At 41.3% G+C, this 26,878-nt stretch overlaps 1 protein-coding gene across 2 annotated transcripts in view; it reads left to right on the forward strand.

The window, feature by feature from the left end:
- The window catches only part of adkb (adenosine kinase b), a 93,721-nt gene that overhangs the window by 51,777 nt on the left and 15,066 nt on the right, over positions 1-26,878 (forward strand). For both annotated transcript variants that reach the window (XM_026351949.1, XM_026351950.1), the window contains exon 7: positions 15,112-15,282. In XM_026351949.1, the coding sequence (XP_026207734.1) occupies positions 15,112-15,282 (171 nt within the window). The remainder of the gene's footprint in view (positions 1-15,111; positions 15,283-26,878) is intronic.

The following is a 26,878-nucleotide window of genomic DNA, read 5'->3' on the forward strand; positions in this document are numbered from 1 at the left end:
CAGGAGATGGACAGATTAGATTAGATTCGGTAGATGCTGCACGCCCCAGCCGTTTGTGCGTAGAATGCGATTTCGTTGTGAGGTTTGAGACGGGCTGTGAGGCTGCTCTGGGCACTGTGATGGGTGAGGGGACATACTGACAGTGACAGTGGAGTGGTAATGGTGCTGAATGAGGAGGAATGGTCCCTGTAAGCCCCCCCAGCCCTGTCCAAACACACTGCAAAATGAATTCTCCTCTACACCTATGTGGGTTTCTTTTCCTGCAGAACTAGAAATGTAGGCTATTTATAGCTTCGCCAATCTGAGTGGAAATTGTGAAAGAAATCGAAAACGCTACCCTTAAAATTTCCAGCCTTCACTTTTATTAAGTATCAGCAGCTGCAGAAACGCCACAGCCCATCAGATGTTGAGACATCACTGGAAGTAGAATGATCAGAGGATGTTGTATCACATTTGTAGTTTGTTTTTTTTTGTTTTTTTTAGCAGGACCTCGATCCAATAGCCAAGAGCGAAATGCAAGGTTGATCAAAGTTGACCTGTGGATGTGTTATTAGAAATGTGGACAGATCACTGTGAGTGCAATTGCATATGAAATCCCCGGTTTGTTTTCATGCAGCCACACTTTGCCTGTCTTGCCCTCTGTGCCCCCCTTTTAGTCTCTGAAACTGAAATATCATGTCTAGAACTTTGGCTGGGGAGCTCTGCAGTTCATGAAAAATGCATTCCCCCTGCTTTTTTTCTAACTCTTCGCCTCTGATACTCTTGTCATATCATATCCATGTCATGTCAGTGTGTGTATTAATTATGTAGCAGGCACAGCTGAGGAGACAATATTGATGCATCTCAACTAGACGTCCTGTGTATATTACTCACCCGTCATTGGGAAGGATAAACAAGACTTAATTAAGGATGGGAAGATGCTTTAATGTTTAGCCTTGTGAGTAAATAATTCTTAGTCTGCGTTTACAGGAAGCATGCTTTTTTTTTTCCTTATGTCTACTTCTCCCTGGGGCTCAATTTTATTCTCACAGGCTCACTCTATTCAACCATTGTAGTGACTTTTTCTGGTTCAGCTGAGATGTTCGACCTGGTCATTCAGCATGGGTTTAGCCTCTCTTTTAGTCTGTTGAGTTCACGATCGCGCTGTGTATTCTCGACGAACGGCACCCGCTTGTACATTTGGAGGTGTCCCAAATTGCAAAGGTAATTTATTTCTTTGCAAGCAGAGTTATGCATGAGAATGAGGTCATATTGTAATATGAAATTGCTCAGCAGTTGCACACATGCCATATCCTGTTCAGGGTTTGTGTTTCTGTTTATGAGTCCTCACTGTGCTGTAATCTTATGGAACTGTGATAGCACTTGAATATATTCCCTCACCAAATAAATATCAAGAGGGAACATAGCTCTGGATGGTTCCTCTTGAAATACAGCTGTTTCCCTCCGGTCCTCTTCCTCCTCCTGCAGCAAATGGTCTCTTAGGATTAAAACCACTACAAACACTTCAGAGATATTAATCTTCTTCCAGGACCTCTTTGAAAAGTTGTATTTAAAGGGAATAAAAAGACTCACACACTTGTTACACTACGGTTAATGCCAAAACAGATACAATATGTGTTCCTTGCAGATATAGATTAACTATACTATGAGAGCATACTTTAGCTCTGTAATCCTGTCTCTGCCAACAAATGAGTCAACATTGATCTTGCGTGTTTTGTAATGCTAGAATGATTGTTACACAATGTGGCGATTGCTGCGATTTGGCAGGAATAATTGGAAGTTCAAAGCATTGATCCGTGAGTGTAGCCTGGGGATAGGTTTCTAGAGAAGCTGACACTTCAGACGTATTATGAAGCCATCACGTCTAATTTGCACAGGCCTCTTTTGTAATTTACCCCCAATTCAGAGGAACAGTCTCCTGCTCTGCAGCACAATGCACACTCTGCTTGCATTGTTCACGCTCATTGGAAGAGACACTGAGTGAATGACTCTTGGAGCTCAAATAATGTGCAGCACTGTTCCTGTCATATTTGTTGCTGTGTAATGGCTCCTGATTTGTAGTTTCCTGCAGCGCCTTTTTAGTTTAGTGCAGAGCAGGCTGTGTATACTGTACAGCAACTGTTTTTTTTTTTTTTTTTTTTTTGTGCATCCAGTCCAAGCAACTTGTTTACAACTCGCTGTTGAAGCAACTGCTTGACAGATAAAGGACCTCAAAACTTAGTACAGTCTTTGGGGGGAGGGGAGGAAGCCTCTTCAGAGGAAGGACTGGGGTTTTCCACATGCAGCCCAGACATTCTCACACATATTGAGTTTGTCTGTGTGCATCTTTGAAGATGCAAATGTGTCAACCACATGTAACCAACCACCCAGCGAGAAGCTGAGACGCTCAACTGCCTTTCTCACGACTCTTAAATAGGTGCCAGTGATCTTCCTCAGCTCTGTGTCTGTGAGGCCTGCAGTTCTTCTCTTTTGTTTTTTAATGGACAGATTAGTTTTCGTAGGATATTGAATAATTTGTGAACATTAATCACTGAGCCATCAGTTCACATCAGTTTAACCACATTAAGAGACGGAAGAGTGTTTGGCTGTGAAATATTAAGGCCTCACGCTGTCACAGTGGATGGTGTGTGTAAACTTTCGTAATGATACAGAAGCATTAATTAGCCAATAATCTAAACCAGAAACCAAGCACGAGTCATTAAATTGATTTATTAGTTAAACTTTTAAAACCTACTGTACATGACAGTACAGATACCTTTTGTTTTGTACATGCTGTCGCGCCTTAATCAAGAGAATATTTAATCCTCAAACTTGTCAGCCGGCTTTGACGTCTGGTGTAAAGGGAAAAAAAAAAAAAGACGACACATCATAGCGTGGCATATTCTGACAGAGGAGACATTCGTAAATTATTAATGTTTTCCCGTGCACTGTCACCTATCATCACACTATCCCTCTACTCCTGCGTTTTGAAATGCAAGAGTAGTAGTCCTGCAGCGTGGCAAGTCATGTTTCTGGCTCTCATTTCAATATCTGAAGTGAAAGGTCGGCATGATATATTCTGTCCCGCCGCGGTGACAGTGACTTACATGCTACCAGTTCAAGATGGTACACTTTTACGAGGCCCACCCAGACTGTTGAGCAAACTGATAATGAATCAATCTGTGTGAAACATTTATAGCCCCCCCTCCATCCTTCTTCCTTGTGTGAGGCCAATTAGAGCGTCCTCAGTGGCCCCTGCTATCTGAGTCAGGGAACCCCCTTGCATTGTCATATCAATATTCCTCTGTTGATCTCCAGCTGAGGCGAGTCCGGCTGCTCTTTCCACACATGCTAATTTGTATTCGCCAGCATGTGTGGGAGATGGCATGCTGGCTGCCTCTCCGCCTTGTTCCCAAACCTACTGTTGCCTCCCTCTCTCTGTCTTTTTTTTTTTCTACTTTTTTATTTCAAGAGGGAAAGGTTTCTTGATTCCTGGCATGCCAGAGAAGGGTCCTCTGAGGATTACATTGGCTAAGCCCTTATCACTCCAGGAAATTCACTGCCTGCTTAAAAAAGTGGTAGGAGTAGAAAATCAAGGGGAAGTGTTATTCTTTTTAAGTTTCTCCCTATTCCCATGGAAAGTTATTACAGGTTTGAAGAAAAGTCCTTTTTTGGCACTCAAGTTTTTTCGTAACTGCATTTCATTTTTTTGTATTTTTTTCCAGGTGGCTGGTGGAATTTCAGAAGTGGAAAATGTGAAGGCAGGTGCTTGAGAGAGAGGGAGAGTGGGGAGGTTTAGGGAGGGCTGTGCTCACTGGGAAGCAATGTTAAACATCCAGGGGAAATGTTTGTTATTCTAATGGGATACCACCATGGTAACAGCTTTTAGAGACTCCCAAGGCTTTGTGTGGAGTATATGCACGCTTTCATCAATCTCGCCTAATTTCTTTGGGGATTAGCAAATATAATCAGTCCTTTCTCCAAGTCGTCACCTGCTTATCGACATGAATATTATGGTGAAATTTAGCAGAACACAGCCCTGTTGGATGTGGAGAAAGCAATAAACGAGCCATTAATATAAATCACAAATTGAAGCGAGTCACTAAATGGATTCAAAAGTCATTAGTATTCCTTTTGTGCTGAATGACATCCCAGACAAAATAGCTTAAATTGTGCACATACCTACTTGCTTGTTTTTAATCCTTGCAATTGAGACCAGAGCACTTTTCACCACATTACATCTTCAAGTTAAACATGTTTCAAACGGAGGTAATGAATTATGTTATTTTCAGATTTAATACCTTTGCGGGAGGTTTTAACGGCAATGGGGTGAACTCGGTTACAAAACTTGAGAAAAAGGAAACCCTGTCGGTTGAGGAGCCTCCGTGTTTTAAAGACTCCTCTAACTCATAAGCCCCTCGCAGTGTTATACCTTTTTCTCTCCCTCTAAAGATTTCATTAAGTGGCTTATATGAATTGCAATTGCCACATTGAAGCCAGGAGTATACAGAATTCATTTCTTCCCGGCCGTGACCAGCTAACAGCGTGCTGAACTTGTGCGTGTGGTGATGGAGAGGTTTCACACACAGCACCGCAGCGCCATGGGAGTATAGCCTGACCTAAAGCTAAGCCCCCAGCCGCAACAGCCCTCCATCAAACTCACAACACTGCTCTCTTATCTACTGGCATTTCTGTCTGATACAAATAGCCAAGACGTGATATAGTTGGCTACATGTCATATCTGGCATTGTACTACTACTCTCTATCTGCTCCCCCCTCTGTGAAATATAATGCTTTTAACTCACCAGCTTTTTGCCTTGCCTATTTTTTTTTTCCATCTGTAGCGGAGACAGAGACTAGTGTGTTTGCTCGTCTTGGCCAAAGGCCAAAGGCTCTTTCTGATATAATCCCCACCATCGATCAGACTTTGTTTACTCTAACATGGTTTCTCTCCCCTCCAGCAATTAGAAGGCAACCTTCCACCTCCTGCTCTTCAGACCAGCTTTATACGTTTATTTTTCCCTTAAGTGGTAATTTTTCATGTTGTGGCTCAGCTCTAAGAAGTGTGGGTGTATATTAAGTAATGGATACTCTTCAACCAGACTGACATGTTGGATACCAAATTTTTATTAATGTTTCTTTGTCTTTGAAGAAAGAAATCTCCAGTCACCAAACACTGGCGCATAATATACTGTACAGTCCGTATATTATTGAGAGGTGATTCTCACACCTTTGTAGCACTCTGCATCCCCTGTGTTTCATTTCCATTGCTGCACTCAGAAATCTCAAGCACTGCAAAATTTTAGAAAAATTTGGCTGTAGAGTCTGAGGATGACACTCTTGTCTGTCTAAGAGGCTCTCGTCATAATAAATCAGACGAGATACTGCCTGTTCTTCTCTGTGGCTTTGGCTAAACAGGTTTCAAATTTACACTGGATACCAGTTTGCTTTATTTTTAATCATGTGCGCACAAACAGAGTTATGACTCATTTAAACTCTTGGGTTAGTGCCCTGTGACTGAACCAGTGAGTGGAAAAAATGCTAATTTGAAGCTGCCTTTCTAAAATGATGTATATAATTAGATATAGATCATGTTGGTTCATCAGTTCTACAAAGCGTTCTAGTTGCTTACTGCGTTAGATTGAGATGAGTTGCTATGAAGCCTGGATGTAGTATGACATGAGGGATTTCTTTCTTCTGAAGAACTAAAGATGAGTCTGAAGTCATTATTTGTTACCCAGTGCACTGAACCATATTTACTTAATAGCATAGTTTTGTCCTTGGTGAAATTCTTAGTCTACTATTCATGCACCACCTCAAATTTTACACCTTACTCTACAAAGAAAACAAGTGCTTTCCCTTAGATGTGACTCTGCACCCATCAGTGAAGGTGCAATTGTCTAAACTCTTTATTGTCCACAGTTTACTGCAGAATAGTAATTGGGCTGATAAATAAATAAATAGATTTTGCATGAGTCTAAAGGTACATTTAGATCAAGTATCAACATGTTTTATGCATATTCTCAAATTATGCCTTAGAAAAAGTTGCGGCTTACTGTTTCTACAGTGGTTTAGTGTTTCCTGTCTCGTGGTTAGCACCACAAACACTTACATAACATTAGTGGACAGAAACATGCTTTCATTTGCATTTTCTTTGTGGATTTGAATTTTGTGCTGCAAAGTGAAAATTTTAAAAATGCATTTCGTTGCAAATGTTCTGCAGTAAGCCGACTAATACCAATGGCTAAAAACATTATGAGCCATGTTATGTTTTTTTTTTTTTTTTTATCTAGTTGGTGTCGCTGGTCAACAAGTGTCATTGATTGTTACCATGGAAACAGTATCTCTTTGCTCGGAGTCAGTCTGGAGGTAGTTCTGCTACCTTGTTAGTCTCAAATGAGTCAGTCTTATTCATTGTTAAGCTGTCGGCCTTGCATTAGACTAGTCCAAGAGTAAAATAATTTAACCCTGTAGATAAGTATAGCACAGATTCATGAAACGAGTCCCTAATGTGTATTAGTCATCTTGTCCTGCAGAGAGGTAATATCGAACACATTGCAGTTAATAAGCCTTGCAGTCAGAATTATCAAAGGCAAGCAGCATGCTAATGCCTCTGAACAATTTTAATTTAACATCTAACACATTTCCTCACCCTGTTACTTGTGCTTTTGGCAGACAACCCCAACGCCTACCAGCAGCATCTGAATTTTGTGATTTTTAGGTTTTGTTTGAAGCTTAAGAAAGACTCATATTTTCTGGCAGTGATTATATCCATCTCGGTCTGAGATGCTATTCTCAAGTGGGAGAAGCTCTTAACTCACTACGCTACTAATGTTTGAGTGCTTTGAGGGAGGAAAATGTCTGTTTAGCCCAGTGGAGAGCAATAGCTTTCACAATAACTCTCAGACAGAAAATAAGTACAGGAATGGTGGCCAACTTTTAATGGTATTATCATGCACTCACTTTAAAAAGTTGAAAGCTCCTTCAGTGTCATTCAGTTGCTACTGTCTTTTTTTTTTTTTTTTTTTTTTGGATCACTAAGAATTTGAAGTCCTGCTGAGGTATTTCCATCAGCTGTGATTAGCCGTGCACAGGCAGGAATGCACTCTTTCTTCAGCAGTGAATTGTAAAGTCAATTTCAAGTTTTACTAGAAACTGACCAATTTCTCTTAACAAAGAAAAGGCATATAACACAGCAACTAAAGAGCCTGTACACAACTCACTCTTGCATTGACAAGACTAGTAAACATGCTCTGTAGTGCACTCTTTTGTGGTTTTCCCCTTTTGAATGTTTACATCATCTGTGTGCATTCAATATTTCTCCCTTTTGGTCTGAATAAAGACAAAGACAATCAGAGTTGACTCAGAGCATCGTCACAGCATCGGTAGGATAAAAACATGTGGAATTAATAAACAAGCTCTAAAGTTTCCTTGCCTTGGCAGTCTTTCTTACCAGTTGTCATTTTATATAGCTGTGTCATTTTTTTGCATAATTCCATGGTGCATTGGCTTGGCTTGATTTGATTTAGGACCTCCACTTTCAAGGAAATTGGGCTTAAGGTATGAAAGTTCACACTTCTTGCCTCCAGGCAATTGATTTTTTACTAGTAGTGAGTGTGAGCACAGTGTTGTTACCGGAGTCCAAAGATACAGAAACCTTGGTGTGACCTCAGTGTGATTTTTACAATTCATAAGTCGGTATGTTTAAAGTTAAGGTGTTTGATTTAGTGGTAAACAGGTCAAATAGTCGACTGAAAGTGTATCAGTTATTGAATTTTATCACAATGATGCCGTATTGTGGAAGATGTGGGATGTAGTATCTTCTAAGCTTAAACCTAGCCAATAAAGATCATATTGTTTCTGCTTTTACTGCATCTCTTCTACCCTCATCTGCCTTTTGCAAGTCTCCTCAGCTTTAAGGAAGTGCATAATGAAGTACTGAAGTACCTCTTTTAAACATAAAATGTATTTTCCAAAACGACAGAAAGTATGCATGCATCCTGCAACTTTTTTTTTGCCCTTCACTCATTTGGAATTCTAATTTGGAAATCTGGCACAAAGCTGTACATAGCTGTTGGTGTTTTCATTCGGGGGGGGGGGGGACATCGTATTACAGCTTCAATTATTTTTATCTTTAAACAGGCGTAAATAATCGCAAGTTCTTTTTCTGCCATGTGTTCTCCCACTTTGCTGGTGCAGAGCACACACAATCTGAAGTTATTATTAGACTGAATTTAAGCAGCCCTGTGTCCTCAGCTCTGAGCAGTGGGCACCGAGCTCCTGCATTGAGTTTGACAGCCTTCACACAATATTGTGCAAGGGCGCTCCCTTAGCTTCTCATGCTGGTTAAATGTAATATGGCAGATGGATAGTATTTGCAGGGAGAGCGGGGGTCTCACCCTCCCTCTCACTCTTTTTTTTATTTTTTTTTTCGCCGTCTCTTGCCAGTACCTCAGACATTTGAAGGGGAAGAAATATGTATCAAATTAACTCTTAGCAACAGGGCCTCCAAGCTCCCTGCCCTTGTCTTTTCAGCAATCAGAGCTTTGTTATTTTAGTCTTTCAACCAAAACCAAACTGGATTCAATGGCTTCAGCAATTACCTGTAATTTTCCAACCTGGTGCGCTAGCTTTCACTGCAGCGACTGTGAACAGTGAAAGATTGTCTCCTTGGTTCCTCATTTTAGTGTTCGAGTTAAGTGCACTAATTCATTTAACTCCACAGAGTGGCACATTTGGAAATCTTCACTTCCCAGCAGCAGGAATGTCTGCTAGGGTTTGGTTTCTGTCTGTGCACAACCTTCAAGTCACTGAAACTAGAAACCCCTCTGCAGTGTCGGCACGCTGACAGTGAACCTCTGCTTTATTCATCTGACTCATGCATTAATATGTCTTTTCAAGACGGCTCAGAAGAGACAACTCTGCAGCCCCAACATCTGTTTTCACATCGCACATTTTTATGCCATGTTTCCATTGACCCCTACAAACTTCCCTTTCCATTCCCCTTCCTGTTCTCAAATCGTGTAAGTAACTACAGGAGCTCAAATTGACTCCAAAAGTGTACAGTATGTGTGTGTTTGTGCAAGTCAGACTGATGTTTCCCCTTCAGAGGTACTGAAGGAGAGAGAACTGCTCGCACTAAAATGCTAATTAAGTGCAGTGTGGCAGGCAAGGACACTTGAGAGTGTATGCATTAGCAAATTTTAACTCCCTGTAAACCAAACAGTTTGTTCTGGGCTAATCTCCCAATGATGGAGGTAAGAAGAACAGAGGAACCAGAGATAGCAGAAGCACAGGCTTGCTTTGCAGCATGAAGAGAGAGTAAGAAGCACGATTTTCTTTTTTTGTTACCAAGATAACCGTTTTAGGACAAGAAAGCCTCTCTTCTGGCATCGTTTTTCTGTTTCATCTCTTCGCAGAGGTAACATATGGTATCTGTAAGGGAGAGTCAGTTTGTGCTATGTGGTGAATTATTTTGTAGATTAGTATTGGCATTTAAATGCTCTTGGCTTTAAATTTGGTCTGTTTTAGATCTTAAGTACATTCCTTGGCATCCTGCTCTCCTGCTCAGGCTGGCCTATTCCCCTGGCCAACACATTTTTGAAACTGTAGAGCTTAACAGAAGAGCAAAAGGCTGCCATTTGAAAAGACCTGAAGCTGATGTCAACTTAATTTTAGTGAGATACCACTCAAACCAATTGTTCCGATGTTGTGGCGCCAACCAAACCTTATCCTTAACCTCAAGCTGGGGTTAAAAACCTTTTTTCCATGCTAGTAGTTTCCTTTATTACTTTACAGAGTGGAGGTGTCTGAGGTTAATGTAATTACGGTCCCTGATGGTTGTGCATATTGCAGGTTGGTAGAGTGACCCATTCTTCCCTCAAGTATTTTGTGGTTGGCTTTAATGTCTTGTTTTATCCATGCTCATTAAGATGGCCTTACCCAGGTATGTTTGCTTATCATGGATCCCCATGCTGCTATATTTCTTATAGACCACAAGAGCACCTTCATTGCACCAGGGAAAATGTCCACGAGCTCAAAACTGGGTAATATTTAAACCAGAGAAATAAATGCAGCAGTAGTTAGTAAGTGATGTCTGTGCCCAGTTGTTAAATCCACCATTTGTGGCACATTTATGTTGCCCTGGAGATCCTGGCTGACATGATAGCCCCCTTTCCTCATCTCCAAGCAGCCTTTAAAAGCACAACCCTCCCTTCTGTTTCCTGTACAGTTGGCCTCCCTCCAGCTCCCTCAGAAGAAGTGGATGAATTCCTAGATGTCTGATAAGCTTCACCAGAACATGATTCTTAATGGAAGAGAAGAAGAAGGAGAAGAGGCAGATGCTATCAGCTCGGTTGAATTGCCTTGCAGTCAGATCAAACATCGTAAAAGTGAAGGGAATGCTGAATCGTGTTGTGAGGTTGTTACACATTTATCTTTGTTGGTTTAATTGAACTTGTTTCTAAATGAAACCAACTGGCCATTTCGATGCAAACAAAAACATCATTAGTGGTGTGAAAATCTCAGTTGCTTTGTGGCTTTTTCTCCTCTTATTTAGCCTCAGAAACGAAAATCCCTAAAAGAGCTCTTTTCCTCCGTGTCATTTTTTCTTTCCTCCACTCAGGGCACTTTGTGACACCATTAATCACTTACCTCTGTTTGTTTGTCCTCTTCCTTTCTCCTGTTTATCAAGCCAGAGATTCCCCCACCCTTTTAGAGTGTGTGAAAGTCTTGTTTGTCCCTGTGTGCTTGTGTGTAAAACAGCAGGACCTTCAGGATGGTGGAGTAAAATGTATCTCGCAACACTAGCGTAGCGTGCCAGGGGTGTCTTGATGGAGATGGAGCCATACTGAGCTAATGAAGCTCCAAACCTCAGCTATCGATCCACTTCACAACGGTGCTTTACAGAGATAACTGAGGAGGAGAGCAGTGTGTGGCATCACACACGCTCTGATCTGTGTGACATCTAATTCTGTGTAATGAACCCTGTGTACCAAAGAGCGTGATGGGGGGCTGTTTATGGTAATGACAAGGGATAGCATGGCCTGGGTGGCTTTTGAAGGGCTTTGAAACACTGCTGGTTAGCTCACAGGGATTTCCTTGTAAAAAGGAATTTATCACAGAACACCTCTTTAAAGTTACTTAACTTGATTTGCAAAAGGCTATACTGTGGTGAATAGATAAAGTCTTTTACTTCCATTTGTTGCCTTCTACTGTGTTTCTCTATATTTTAACTTTACTATTCCTACTCCTGTGTGGTCTCTACCAGCAGGAAAAATTGCATGCTTGTCCATGAAACCCCTCATCTGTTCCTCTCCCTGAGATTCCTCCTCTTTTTCCTGATAGACACTTTCCTTACCTAAATAAATGTATACTCACATTAGTGCTCCCTCCAGTGAAATTGCTCTCCGCTCAGCCTCCCAACAAGGATGCAGTCTATGGTTACAATCAGAGGAAGAAAACAATACTGAGCAGAGTGATCACAACCTGTAATTGGTGTCAAATAAACGTGTCAGAATAATAATTAGTTTATAGTCTAAAAGCATGCAGCTAGAATAGGGATGGTAAAGTGTTTCTGTTGGCCAGTAGTCAGTATTTGCAGGTACAGTAAGTGTTGAACAAAATTAACTACCAACCATGTCCTTAAATGTGTCAACAACAGAGGATTCGGCTGAAGTAAATGGGAGGAAATATTCACAGAGATTGGTGCTTGTGTAACTGCAACTTGATTCTGCTATTTACACTGAAAATAGTACTGTATTGAAGAAAGGGGCTGTTACGATGTTGCTACAGGCTGCAGTGAGATGATGAAACACAGCAGGGGACCATTCATGGCTCTGAAAGCTAATCAGACACATAACCAGTGGAAAAGTGACATGTTGTTGACCATCATTTTTCCTCTATTTTGACAATAAACATTCTGTTTTGTTTTGTTGTTAGATGTTGCTTTGCCTCTGTATTAATTCATTTAGGTAATGTAGAGTAAAATTCAGTGTTGGCCGCTGCATGAATATTCTCTCTTTTAGCTCTGATTTTGGTCTTCACCGGCTAGCCTGGCCTGTCTATCCTTTGTTGTAAGACAGGTAGCGTTTGGTCAGTTTATCAGACTGGTGATATATGTTTCTACAAGATACCCATCTCACATTATGCTGTACATTGTTATATCATCTTTTGTTAATATATCATATTGTTTTAAGGGTATGGCATCTGTCAAACCCTTTGAAAGAAACTTAAGACTTGTGGTTTTATAAATACACTTTACAAAGATCTGGAGACCAGATGGTATTTTATGCAGTTGCAGTGTCATAATTACTCTTTTCACTGAAGTGGTGATGGAGGAATTAAAATAGACCTGACTACCTTTCCATGACTACCTTTGCTGGTGGTGCAAATGACAGCGCCCTTCCCAAAATAGATCATTTTTACCCTTCAGATGTCCACTTTTATTTTAAGCCCAGTGACACCATGTCATCCATCACACCCTGCTTTTCAAATGTGAGCAGCCCCGGGGAAAACACTGATACAATGCAGACAAAGTGCGATAGCGTGCCGCTGCAGTGTAGTTAAGACCTCTATGGTTAGATTACCACTAATTTCATCTCAAAGTAGCATTTAGACATTTTCTTTGTGTGAGTAAAGTGGAAGTCATTTCTCTTTTTAGGGTAAACATTGAAAATGGATGCCCTTCTTTTCCAGCTCTTCCCTCAAATTACCACTTGACATGGCCAAACATCACTCCGCATTATTGTCTGCCAGGAAAATGCATTTCTGAATGCTTTATTGAATGTTTTGGCTGGATGGAAATTGTACGAAGTGTACCCAGCACTTTGATCATCTTGACCTGGAAATGTGATAGTCCCCCCACTTCACAGGGCTCTCTGACACCTGGGAAACTGGATCTGGTACTCTTGATACGTGATCTGCACCGCAGCACTAAAGACTTGGCGTCTACTGTTTCGTAGTCGGCAGAGGCTGCCGATGGGAACTAGAATTTCACATGGCTCAGACTGAGGCTCTTTTTTTTTTTCCCACAAGCCACTGAAGTCACAACATTTGGAGCCTGATGGAAAAAATGAACTAAATGATTTTTATGAACGAGATTCCTGTAGCAGAACTTTGTCTTCACACACAGAGAAAAGTTTTTTTTTTAGAGGGCATTGATTTTACTTTGAGTTTTTATCTTGAAAGCTGATTCTTTTGGACAGATGTTAAAAGCCTACACATTTTTAGCATTTTGATTCATGTTTAGTTTAACTGAAACACTTTTCTGTTTCTGCTTTTTATAGCACACTTAGGTCTAACATAAAGATTAATACACTTTTATGAAATGAATAATACTTCTGTATAAGTTTTACACACTGGGAATGAGGGGGCAGGGGGGTATTGTTGACCCTCGATTATTACTGCAGTGGAAGTAGTAAAACCTCAGCCTCTATGTGTAAGAGGAGGGAGCCTGGGGCTTGGTGGGGGGGAGAGGTGTGACATTTTGATGATGTGTTATTTCTGCAACCCACCATCTGAGTTGTTTCTCCTGGGGGCTCCTCTAAGGACCACTACAATGTGTGGCTCAGGAGTTGGGGTGAGGTTAAGTGTCTTAATGTGGACATACAGTATCCTGTACAGGTGCTTTAGAAAGTATTATGACCCACTACTACTATAAATGTAAATTACAAATGTAAAATACTTTTTTGTGACGGCATTTCTTCCAGAAATCAGTTTATGATGAGTTTTCTCATCAAATTTCTGATTTCTGGGCACTTTAATGTGATGGCACTGGTTTTGGAAGCAATGCTCAAAGTATATTGCAAATATCCAGTGAAAAGCTGTGGCTTGGCTTTTAAAGTTCACCACCCCTCAGGATATTTGATCGAGCTGCCGAACTTTGATCAACATTAACATTACAGTAACCGTGACAGTTTATTTCCAACTAACAAAAAAGACCATTTGTGTCAGAAAACAATCTTCCCTTCCTCTGACACATTGGCACATGGCAAAGGAAAAATGTCAGGGTTGGTGATGGGCCATTAGCCCAGAGTGAGTTCCTTTTGTGCTCCCAGGCCCATTGAAAACACCTTTTTAGTCTTCAACAGATGGTACCGTGACACAGCAACCGCAAGAGCTGACCTGGGGCTCAACTTCAAGACATTTCCTAAAAAACATAGGAACTACAGCACCCCAGAGGGGTGAGAATGTCTGCCCACAGAGTGAATGGTACCATGAATGTGTAATAAAGAATTCACCTATCACGGCTGTCTTGTTATGCCTTGTACTTTTGATTGACTACACAGTCGCCCCCTATTCACTGGTATTATACCCTGTTCTTTTTCAGGGAGGTCCCTCCTCTGTTCCTGCAAATTTCATAGTGCTTTAATGAGAACTGCACGTTAGTCCACAATAGACGCTTTTCAGCCAGATTAAATGTATCACTGTGCTGAAACTTTCCTTTCCTCTCTTACCCCCCTTTGCCCCTATTGTGACACAGTGGTTTTACAGAGCAGCTTGTTGCTGAAAAACAAGGTTAAGAAGATCAGTATCAAAGGAGGATTGTTTTGTGTGGCTTGCAGGAGAGTCTCGCTTCAGGTTTCTACCTGAAACACAAAGGTGTTTTCTTACCTGATTTGTATTCATTCACACAATGAGTGGACCTGCCTCTCTTGTTTCCAAGTAAGGAGAGTCCAGACAAGACTTTTGTTCGCCCTATAATCAGATACGTGCACGTTGCTTCCTCTAGTACGAGCCTTGGAGTGCAGCCACAGGCTTTGTCCTGGATGGATTTTTTTTTTCCTGCCCTTTTCCTCTTCTTTGTTACTCTGTGTATGTTCTAAGAAACCATTTCAGATAAATGTTTGAGTACCAACATTGCTTCTTTTTCCCTTTTGGGGCCTGTGTTATTTCAGTATTATCAAGCCTTGTCACCCTAAAATTACCTCGTCAGAACCCAAAAAACCACAAATGAGCAGCTTAAGTGTTTCAGTCCATAGCAGCCTGTAGTTCAGTTCACTCTGGACCATTATTTGCTGTCAAATGCAAATAATATTACTTGCACATATGGTACAGTACAGATTAATTTGTTTGAAATATTTGAGGAAATGGGATGTGGTAAATAAGTAAATGTTGTTTGTTTGTTTTTAGGGTTTTTTCCTGACCGTGTCCCCAGAGTCAATTGTCAAAGTGGCAAAGCACGCTTCAGATAACAACAAAATCTTCTGTATGAACCTCTCAGCACCTTTCATCAGCCAGTTCTTCAAAGAACCACTGATGAAGGTCATGCCCTACGTCGACATCTTGTTTGGCAATGAGACGGTAAGTACAACAAAACGTGTTCATGCCTGTTTAGGATGGATATTCTGTTGATGTATAGTACATGTATGTTTGTATGTTTACACTATATAGTGTTGTGTCAATTATGTCTGCCTTGTTGTGAACATTATAGTTACTAAACGTCAGCATAGTAAACATCATTACGAGCATGTTAGCCACTGATTTTAGCTTTTGGTTGTTCTGTCACAGGATGTACTTTATCCTCACATAAATACCAAATCCACTATTACTTTCCAGTCATTGCTCTAGCTCTCCTCAGTATTTAACTTCTCACTTCTCGCTGCCGCATAAAGAGACGAATAAGAATTAGCCTATAATCACTCATCTCTATTGCATCACCATTTCATGCCAGTTGAACTATTGATTTCTCTCATCTCTGTGGAAGTGACTGGCTGGTTAGAGGTCAAGCTGTGGTCATGTACCGGGGTGGTGGTGGAAAGTATCCTCTAACAGACCAGCTGAGCTTGGCTCTGAGGCACCGCTTGGACAAACGGCCCCTTTGGGTGGGTAGGAGGGGAGTGCATTATGACTGGACTGAACTCATCCTGCTAAAGCTACTAAACAGAGCCCTATCTTTGAGTTAGAGATGGGGTCCACAGACTAAGACAGAGTTGGAAGGAACTGCTCAGCATTTGAGGATTTATTGCTGTTGCTGACTTCAGCATTTTCCCCCTTTCTTTCCTCCCGCTACATAAGACCTCCCTTTTACATATGCACCTCTCTCTCACTCCCTAATTGCTGTGAGGAACGATTCTGTCTCCTAAACCAAGGTGTACATTTTGCAAGCGTTATGTATTTTCAGGTGGGTGGTACTGTAACTGTTTGCTTAAGAAGTTTGCTCACACCTCTAGTCATTACAGTTTAATGACTCTGGATAATTGCAATGTGTGTTTGTTGAAGGAGATTATCTTTTGGAGGCTGTCAGGGCTTGCTCTCCAAAAAATGAACCCAGCTTAGACCTCCAAAGTCAGAGATTCAATGGGAAACAGAGAAGATATTCACCACTCGGCTGCCTCAAGCTGAGAGGTCTTCTAGGGTCTATATAGGACTAATGCTTGTTCAGTGTTTTGACTCCTTTTGGCCTTCCTCTGTGTTGGCTGCTGCAATGAGGGAGTGGGGAATGACTGCTCATACAGTCAAGACCCAGACCTCCCATTGTGCAAAAGCCAGACAAGGTTGGCGGTCATGCAGTGGTGCATGATGAGTGACAGGCAACAGGGTTGCAACGCCCACACTCGCCCTCTCCAGCCCCCCCCGACCCTCCTTTCGCCTCCATTTCCACCCCCCAAAGTGATGGATCAGCCTCAGCCCACAACGCTTTCATAACAAGTCAGTGACAGTCAGGATCATGCAGACTGACTCCTATAGCCTTGCAGAATGTGCCATAAGGGAAGACTAATCTGTCTGCCTGTCTCTGCCTCCCTCTCCCACACTTACCGAGTCACAATACAGAGCTTCACACACTTGGGGGACATGCGCTGTAAAATCTCATGTTTGTTTTAAAAGTGACTAATAGCAATTTTAAGCAGGATTTAAGTTTTTGAAAATCGAATGCCACGTTATTTGTCATGACTGGGACTTGTTCCCATTTGGCCATTTTAAATTTCAACATCTGCGCAACACCATAGTCTCACAAAATGTCAATTATCTTTCTTTCTCATCGTGTTTTTGTCTAATGTTAAAATGCATTATGTGTTTCTGACTGAGTCTACTCAGGGTTATTCTGTAACTCGATCCTGCTGGTACTTGTTTGAAACCTGGCATCAGCAGGCCCTGCCTGGCCTATCTGCAGCCTCGCACTTATATAACAGTCTCCCATCCATCCTGTAATTACTGCCTTTTTGGGACATAGAGTAGTGTCTGTTCCTTCACTGGTAGGGGGTGGAGAGGCTGGTTACGTCGTTTCTGTGTTGCCAGGGCCTATGAGATGGTGCCGACAGAGGCACACAGACATCAGACGCTACTTCACTTAATTGGCAAACATGTCGTGTGATAACCTGGGAACAGAACAGGCCTAATTGAGTCTTCCTGTGCTGTCCTCCTCTGACTACCTGACATGGAACCCAGGGCATTACATTTCCCTCCATTTAATGGCTGCAGTTAATTAGGCCCGAATGAGGGAATCATTACTGCTGGAAAAACCACATGCCAGTGGATTCACCGATAAAATTAGCCACAATTTGCTTTTGCTATTTGAGCATAAGAGATAAACCACACAATAGGGGTGTAAGATTGGACCATTACTAGAGGATTTTTATTGTGGAATTTTAGACATATCATAGACAAATGGAACGATTAATCAAGACTGAATTAATCACCCTGACTGATGTTTTTTTTTTTTTTTTCAAGCCAAGATTCATGGCTTCTCAATTTAGATCATTTAATGTGCGTGTGATCTTTTTATTTTTATATGTACAAAAAGGTTTAAAAATGTAATTTCGTGATAAAACAGTATCACAGAAGTGGAGCTTAGTTTCCCCCCACCACCACCCACCCACAGCCAATACCCAGCAACCTCCTCATTCCTTTGCCATCAACATTATATACCACCCCCGTACAGGAGCTCCGCATGCCTTGCATTGCTGTCCAATGCGTTCGGCAGCTCCACACTCAGAGGGTGCTTATTTATATGGGTCCCAGCCCCGTCTTCCAAACGAGAGACAGCCATTGTAATTGAATACTCAATAGGTGAGCCATTTAACAAAAGTGGAAATGGCATTCAGCTATGTATTAATGTGCTTTGCTGAGGCAAAAGGAGCCATCATCATTTCAATGTTCAAGCTGTTTTAAAAGAGCATTTAGCCTTCCATCTCTCCAGGCCGTGAGAGCGAAATGACATGGATTTCTTCCTCCTCTGTACTTTGTGTGAATGTTCCTCGCCTAATATTTAGTATGGTTATCTCGCTTATTTTCCCAGCCATCCCTCAGCACCTCTCCGTGATCTAGGTGGAGGGATACAAGCAGCTCTACAGAAGGTTATTGTCATGAAAAGCCCCTCAGGCGTTTTGGCTTTCAGCCCTACTACATGCTGTGTGTGTGTTCGTGCAAGCGTGTGTGTGTGTCTGTGTGTGTGTGTGTATAAAGGGGGGGCTCTAATGATTTTTCCAGGACAAGCTGAAGTGGGTGTACAAGTGTGCATGTGTTTATATATATATATATATGTGTGTGTGTGTGTGTGTGTGTGTGTGTGTGTGTGTGTGTGTGTGTGGAAAGAAAGTGGGCGGAGGAGATACATGGACAGTATGGCATCATTTCTTAACATCTCTCAGATTCGTCATCTGGGTTTGTTTGTTTGATAGACTGCTTGGAAGCCTTATCTCTGTGGTGAGGCCCATGGCTGCTTCTGTGACGTGTGCGGGACCGTGGATGTACGTGCTCTCTGCTGTCAGTATGTGTGGGTGATGGCAAGTTCACTGAAGACCCCTTAGGGCATGAGGGATGCTCTCTCTCACACACACACACACACACACAAAAAAAAGATAGGGGAAAGAATTTCCCCTTGACAGCTCACCCACAGCGGACTCGAGATGTGTTTCTCAATGGTAGCTTGGGGAAAATATCCTGTCTCAATGCCTAAAACAAAGAGATGTGAGAGCCAGATTAGCGTATTACCGAAACAGCTTTCCTTTTAGGCTCTTCTTTCTCTACTCCTGTCAGAGCTGTCTGCAGAGAACAGGGGAGAACATGAGACATTAACCTCCATGTGTTTATTCACAAGGCCCCACAGGCCAACTGGGAGGATGAACACAGAACCATCTCCAAAGCCAGTAAAACGGAACAATCACAATGTGTCATTGGAGGAAAAGACATGAAGTATTAGCTGCTGCTCTCCTTTGTGTCTTTTCACAACTGAATTTTAATTGAATCTGCTATTTGTGTGATGAGTCACACGCTTTCTATTCAGCGCCAGAGTACTTTGACCTTCGGTGTGATGTACAGTCAGTGAGTTGTATGATGAGTCATAGCGCACATTAGCTGTGATGATTTGCAAAATGCAAAAGCTGCCTTTATTTTTTTAAATTTCTTTTATGGTTTTAATATTAGATCAGTAGTTCCCAACCTCGGGATCAGGGCCTTCCAAGATAATTAACAAAGACTAAAACTAAGAAAAAAAGAACATTACTGCTACATAAATTAGTTTTTCTCTTATTAGTCATAACCTGAATTACTTGCAGCACATAGAGACACCTGGTGACAAGAAGTCACGAGTAAACATTGGTTTGCTTTTGCTAATATTGAATCTCCAAGATTGTCTGGAGTCAGTGATTCTTAAGTCATCTAGCCTGACTTGACATCAGGTCATGGTCAACACATAGACCTTCTCAGCCATTTGGTTAATTTCCATTCAGCCATTCTACCAATGAGTGGATTGAAACCCAAAGCTAATTTAGGAAGATAATGCTGGCCCCTGTGTTTATACTTCTGTTTTATTTGACAAAATATGAAGGAAGCTACTCCTAATACTGCTGAAATAGAAAAAGTAAAACTGGCTGTGAGGTTAATAAAAATGAGTGTTTTTCTGACCACTGCAAACACGAGCCAGAGAACAACTCGATGCTCTTACGTCAGAGAAAGCCTTGAAAAACTTTTTTTTGGACATACTGTATGTGTCCAGTGAGCATCTTTCATTGGAGTGTAAAAGTCGATGCCACCAATTACTAAGTCTTCTGGAAAGGTGTTATCTTTTCATGATAAAGCAACAATGACATGTTTGACAAGCCAAGTCTCAACTCAGTCAGTAATAGCAGCTATGCAGCAATAACTAACTTAACTTTTGAGGTGTAAAATAAATGATTCCTTCTAAAACTGTTTACACAGCCTAACTGTTAAGGGTCACCAGCTAAAAAGACTGGGAACCACTTAATTTGATGTGGTGTTGCCACACAACACTAGAACTGCTACAATTAAACCATCAGGCACAGAGAGGATTCAGTGAAATGATCTCTCCAACATTCCTCTGTTTTTCCTGGCCTGTCTGTTTGCGAGTCATGGTACTCTGGGAGCCAGCATGGCTCCACCAGAGGAGTCCGACTAACCACTGTAATTGTGCCTTACTGAAGCCACCTTCCCCAACCTCTGGATTGAACCATGAAATATTCGAAAATGCCGGGTTAAGAGAGGGGGGTGTTTGGCAGTGTAACGTGAAATGCGAGACCATAGAGCATCTTTAACAAGGAGGCAGATAGAAATTCAGCCAGGCAGCCAGGGCACACGGTGGAGTCCTCTGAAGGAGAATAATTATGGATGTAAGAGGAGATATTGCTCTGGGAGCAGATCAATAGTGCCCACGTTCTGCTGCTGCTGAGGCCGGTGTATTTCTGTCGCAGCAAGAGAGAGTGCAGGATATCAGCTTGTTGCTAGAGGGACTCACAGAAGTTTGAACACCGGCAAGCTTCCCAGATACCCTTACAACCCCTCATGCCTTTCCTTCCTTCAAATCACTGCTGCTTGGAGTTTGTCTGGTTGCTCACCCCCCCCCCCCACCCCGACTCCAATCCCCTCTTATCCACACAGAGTTGGCGGGAGGACTGGCCTTTGTCTACTCATGGTTGTATTCCCACAGTCCAGGCTGTACAGTCATGTTTTCCAGTGTCGTTTGGAGGGCTCTCCTGTCCTTAAAAGACACAATGAGCGAGCATAATCTAGGCATCATAGACATTGAATTAATTGTCCTGATGTCATACATAATAAAACCTGTGGATTTGTTCTAGTAATGTTTAACATTTCTCCTTTTTGAACAGAATGAGGTGGTTGTTTTTTTAATTTATTGTGAGATTTTTCCACACTCCACGTTAAGGATAGTTTTCCTTAGCAGAGATTACTTTGAAGGGGAATCACTGCACAGTTAAAACCATCATATCAATAAAAAGTTCAGAAATATATTTAAAAAAAAAACAGCACATACTGTATATAGATGTTGCTGAAGTTGGTCACAAACCACACACACACCTAGAATTTTGTGTATTAACATACATACAGATACAATTTCCTTCTGGAAGAGCCATGTTGTTATTTTGCTGTCACTCCAACATCTATCGCATGCTAGCTGTATGCATACATGTGAAATCACTTTTGCCTCATTGTTAAAAGGCTGTTGCCCTCCATGCTGCGTTTCGTCTGGCAAATGGCCATCTTATGCCACATCTACAAATAACACGTTGGATATCATCTCAGTTTTTGTAGGGGCAATTTATCCACGCAGAGCTCTCATGTCCCTTGTGCACACAAATGGTTTGAATTATTCGGAGAGCTTTTTTTCTTCCCTCGGTTTTTCATTGTCTGAAGCATGCAAGTCCCTCCAGAGCAGATCTTTGTTTCTCATTAGGAGGTAAATAGAGCAGGCCAAATGCTTATATGTTTATTATACACAGGAGGGCATGGTCACTGTTCTCAGCAGTTCAGTGTAGAAAAATGCCGTTTTTTTTTTTACCTTTGTTTGCGTCACCATCGACTAACCCTCTGACTAATAAGTTTCAAGAAACCTATGCACTTTAAAGCTCATAAACCGTATAATTATCAAAGTTTATATCTATATAATAAATAGAAATTGCAAAAATATCAAAACAAACATGAACGAAAAGTGAATAACCATATTGATTACACGTACATGAAAACCAAATAGCAAAATATATCTTGTATTTTTCTATTATCTTAAATATGTGTGACTAAACAAACATCAATGAAAGTTTTAATAAGAACAAATTATTAGATATTCAAAAGCAACCTATTCTGGTTCATCAGGATTGTGTGGGCGTGTTTTGACTAGATTTGATCCACTTGCAACATAAGCAAACTGCTCAAAGTGTTAACGGGTTCTTATTTTGTTATGTTCTGATTGGTGGATAAGAAAAACAGACATCACCTTCCCACAGAGAGAAGAGCACAAGCACAACACAAATACATAACTCTCTCATAGGAAATAACCAGTATTGTTATACGTTTGGCAAATAACAGCGTGTTCATCTAAGATCCCATCACTGATTAACAGAATAGCTTTTCAAGGCCTCCAGAAGCACATTTATAACTAGAAGGTGTTCAGAGCACTTCAACTTCACAACATGCAATTTCCCAACTTTGCTGTTCCACCCGTGCACATTATTTCTATCACTTGAATTTTAAGATAAATTGATGTATTGACCCTGAAAATGTGCCCCAAAGAGCTGGAATCAAGATTACAATTTGGTTTCTTCTATATGCGTAACTAAGAAAAAACTAATCTGCTAACTGTGGAAGTCCTAAAAATTCAATCAGTTGGACCTTGACCAAACAATCTTCCAGGCAATCAATAAAACTTACTACAGCACAAGTAAAACTTCACTTGAGAATGAAAATGAGTTCAGTCTCATCAAGTAGATGATTCATTTATCTTTTTTATCTCAGGATTATTAAATCTGTGACATAACCTGTAGGTAGAAGAAACCCTGAAACTCGAAGAAGATCAGCTGAAAGTGGAAGTGGAAGTGGAGAGTTATAAGAACCGCTTAAAGCTTTAGCATTAACTCTGTTTGTCCAGCACACCAGTTCATCCACCGTCTTTCCTTCATCCGGTGTTTCTCTTGAGAGATAGCCAGTCTCTGGTAGTTTGACGTTGTGCGATGACCCCTTGTTCGAGCCCAGAGGTGAGATGTGTGATAGAAGCCCTTAGTGCTGATAAAGCCGTCGGTCTGATAACTCCCCCCAGCACAAAGCTGCTACTGCTGCTATGGCTTCCATTAGCCCCACCAGACCAGTTGAATGCCTGCCTGTTCCCTCCTGCTCTATCTGAGGTTACATCCTCTGTTCCCAGTCCCTTATGCAAACCCCGCTTTCTCATGCAGAGATTGTTATCAGCTGAGATATTTATGTACCGCACATGTTTCTGATTGTTTAACCTTTGGACCTGTGCTGTAGGTGCTGCTGCTGCTATCCCTGCCGGCTTGCTATGAGACTTCGCTCCTGCCCTTGTAGGCAGACTGAGATAGATGGGAGCAGAGACTGTTGCTAGAGGTGTGTAATGGACTGGAAGCCAAGGGCACTGTGGAAATTGGTTACATGAAAGCTTAGGTCAACCCTGCACTTGCTTTCAAGTTTGGCCAGTCTCATCAAAACAGATTTAAAGGGAAATGTTCATCCAAATAGTTTTTGGTATTGATCCTTGATGGTTCTATTTTATTTTCTACTTATCCAGAGTCTAATTTTTATTAGTAGGTACTGTTACTATCAAACAGCAACGAAATGGCACAATTTGACAGTGCTAATAGTGAAGAGCCTATGAGCAGTGTCCTGTTTTGCTGTTATACAACATGTTTTTGTATCATACACTTGGTTTTGTTGGTATCTAATATCCATACAGGTAAGCCCAACAGCAACCTAGTGTGTAGATATTTGGTTGTTAATCAGTCTTTAATAAATTACCAACTCTATGCTGCAAATGCCATAATAATAAGTGTGGTTGGCCTGAATCAACCCACCGAATCTGAATCGATGCTCATCTCAGCTGTGTAAAGCCTGATCCATTTCCATCTGTTCTGAATGCCAGCTTTTAAAAAAAACACTCAAAGGTTTGACAAGTGTGGAATACAAAAAAAAACAAACAGCAGAAGGCTGTCGGTTATTTCCCGTCTTTTCAAGCGACATTTTGCAGGTGAACTTAATCTCCTTTGCTGCGAGTTGCGAATGAACTTAAATAATTTGTTCATGCTAAAGATGAAGACAGGCTGTTCAAATTCTGTCCAAATCCTACCACAGCAGAGCCACACTGGCGTGTCTCTCGCTACAGAAAAGCCTGCAGTGCAAGGCGCAATAAGTATGTTTAATTTCAAAGTAGGCTTGCTATTAATGTACATTGAGTAGGAAGCAATATACAAACATTACAGCATCCATTAATAAATCAGATATATTAGATCAACACATACTCCGTTTTAATGGATTGGAAGATAAAATGTCATCAGGAAACCCACATTTCTAAGCAGATGTGACATAAGTTTACATCAGTGCAATATTTAATGGACAGAGTCTGAGACGAGCAGAGAGATTAGACAGAAGTTGTAAATTATTACTTATGTACTAAATTACAAATGTAATTGCTGTATCTTGCGATAATGCACCATCAGTGCAACGGTGGACAGAATTGTATAAAATTGAGTGGGTAATAATGAGTGTTTTTGTTAGTGCTTTTTCACAGCTTGGCTTCAAGACAGTGGGGAAACGCTGATAAGAAAACAAATTTGAGGTAATGCATTTGGGAGCCAGAGACGGCCCTAATTTGGAATCCAGCTAAACTGCCTGTGCGTGACAGATGTAAATCTGCCAGTGACACAAAAGCCGACAGATTAAACCTGCACGATCACACCTAAATGTAAGAAAACAACTACGTAGAGATGCCATTAAATGGCTTGGTAAAAACTAAAGTGAAATGCCATCAGTTGCTGTTGAATAAATTCCCCGAGGCAGTAAAAGAAACTCCTGCCTCTCTGGAGTGTGTTGTTCCTGCGTGTTATGTTTACCCTCATGTTTGTGGGATGTCATGCTTCAGCAGGATTGCTGCATTCTCCTGGGAGCTTCAGGAGGGCTCAGAACAGGTGATTTATTCCTCCTAATCTGTCCTGCACAGTAGCAGGCGGCCGCCTTCCTTCCACCCAGCATGAGTGAGGTGCTATCAGCTTTCACGATCATATTAATAATCACCAGCGGTCGTTATCGGCACACATATCGTCGAGGTGGCAGCTTCTTCTTCAGCAGCACCTGGACTTTCTTTGTGCTACGTGCCGGCCTCCTGGCATCCAGGAGCAGTCATTTTTGTGACCCCGAGGGCAAGTCAAGGACACTTACAAACCCCATTGATGTCATTGCCTCAATTAGATATTCAATTCTCCACTCACCGGCCTGTAATGCATACTGTAGTAATCTGGCTGGAAACGCTTGAAATGAATGCCAGATGTTGTTTATACTGGGCATTTATGAAAAGCTGTCTGACTTGCCTCAGTAATCTTGCAGCAGCCTTACACTTACATGCAGGGAATGAAGAAAATATGCAGTGTGCACTTGTTACGTATATCTGTAAGTAGTGATAATTGGCTGAATTATTTGAGATGTCATGACCTAGTCAGGCTCTGTTTGGTTTGAACATTTTCTACAGTAAGTGATTTGTCATTTCCAGCTGATCTGTCCAGACCTTATAATTTGTTCCCCTCTGGTTTGCTCAGTTTGAAGACTGAACTGAATTTTCAACAACAGTGGAAGTCGGTTCTATACTGTCTTTGAAATGAGCTCTTATTGAAATTCCCAGAAAGGAAGAAACAAAACAGGGGTGTTGTTGTAAATAACTTGTCAGTATCGTGCCCCCTCCAGCACGCAATGTCAAATACAATTCAATTTCTGCCTCAGCATCAGCTTGGGCTAACACGGTCAAGCAAATGCCTGTTTTCTGAATGGCCTGGGGGAGTTACGCTTTTCAGCTTATCAACTTTTATTAACCTTAGCACTGAGGTTTGCTCTTTGATTTAGATTCTTTGGGAAACAAGGAAATTGGATTTTTTTCCATCTCTCACTCCTGCTGTGACACATGCTCAACATCTTGTTACACAGAGGAGAAAAAACTAAATGCTTGCTTTGGTTTGTTACTGGGAATATTTTATAATTTGAGAGTCATAACTTCTCTAGTTTAATTTCTTGTCTTTTGGGTGTCCTTATCTACAATGCAAACATTCATTAAGGGTTATGGCCAAAAGCAGAAGGAGATGCAGTGTAGTGAAGCGGACGTTTGAAAGTACTTTTGGCTGCTGTAAATTTGCATTTTTAATTTCTCTTGTGTTATATTGTTTTACATTTGTGTTCTATGTATTATCACCTTGAAAGATGAGCCAGGAGTTTGTAGAGCCTAAAACAGAATCAGAAATGGACTAGATATTGGACTTGGTGTCCAGAAACACAAGTCCAAATAAAGTATAATGTTGCACTGTGTTTACTGGATGTATATATATATAAACTATTTGTTGACAAATTCACTGCATCAACTTTGACGATGACTTGTCAGTGTTGGGTTTGTTGTTTGTTCACCAACAGTTTATCGTGTTTTGTGTCGGTTCAGTCCTCAGAAGTCCCCAAAGCCTGAGTCAACCAACATTACCCAAAGAGCATCTTTAATTCTATAGCCGTGATTGACCACTTCCCTCCTCAGTGTAGGATGCTGTATTAGATAAAGTGTAAATGCAGAATCAGCAGTTTGTGCTCTTTAAAAAAACAAAGAACATAGCGTTCATACGACATGGACAACCATACAGAAACTACCACATACTGTGGCGGCACAGACTGTTTCAGGCTTGCTGGGCTCCTGTCACTTACAGTGTCAAAGAAAACACAGTGTGAAAACTGCCCCTTGCATGAAGTGTGTATTTTCTCTTTCATTTTGCTTGGCAAGAAATTGTAGACTCCCACCCCCCTGACTGGGCTCTGGATTATTAGCTTAAGCTCTCTAAAAATATCCCTTTGACTGTTTAAGCCTCTGACAGCAGCAACATCTCACACATTCTGATAGCTTTATACTAACTATGGCTGCAGAGGGCTCATGCGCTCAGCCTGCCTTGTTATCTTTTACCTT

The sequence above is a fragment of the Anabas testudineus genome, chromosome 19 (assembly GCF_900324465.2).
Source record: "Anabas testudineus chromosome 19, fAnaTes1.2, whole genome shotgun sequence".
In the NCBI taxonomy this organism is placed as follows: domain Eukaryota; kingdom Metazoa; phylum Chordata; class Actinopteri; order Anabantiformes; family Anabantidae; genus Anabas; species Anabas testudineus.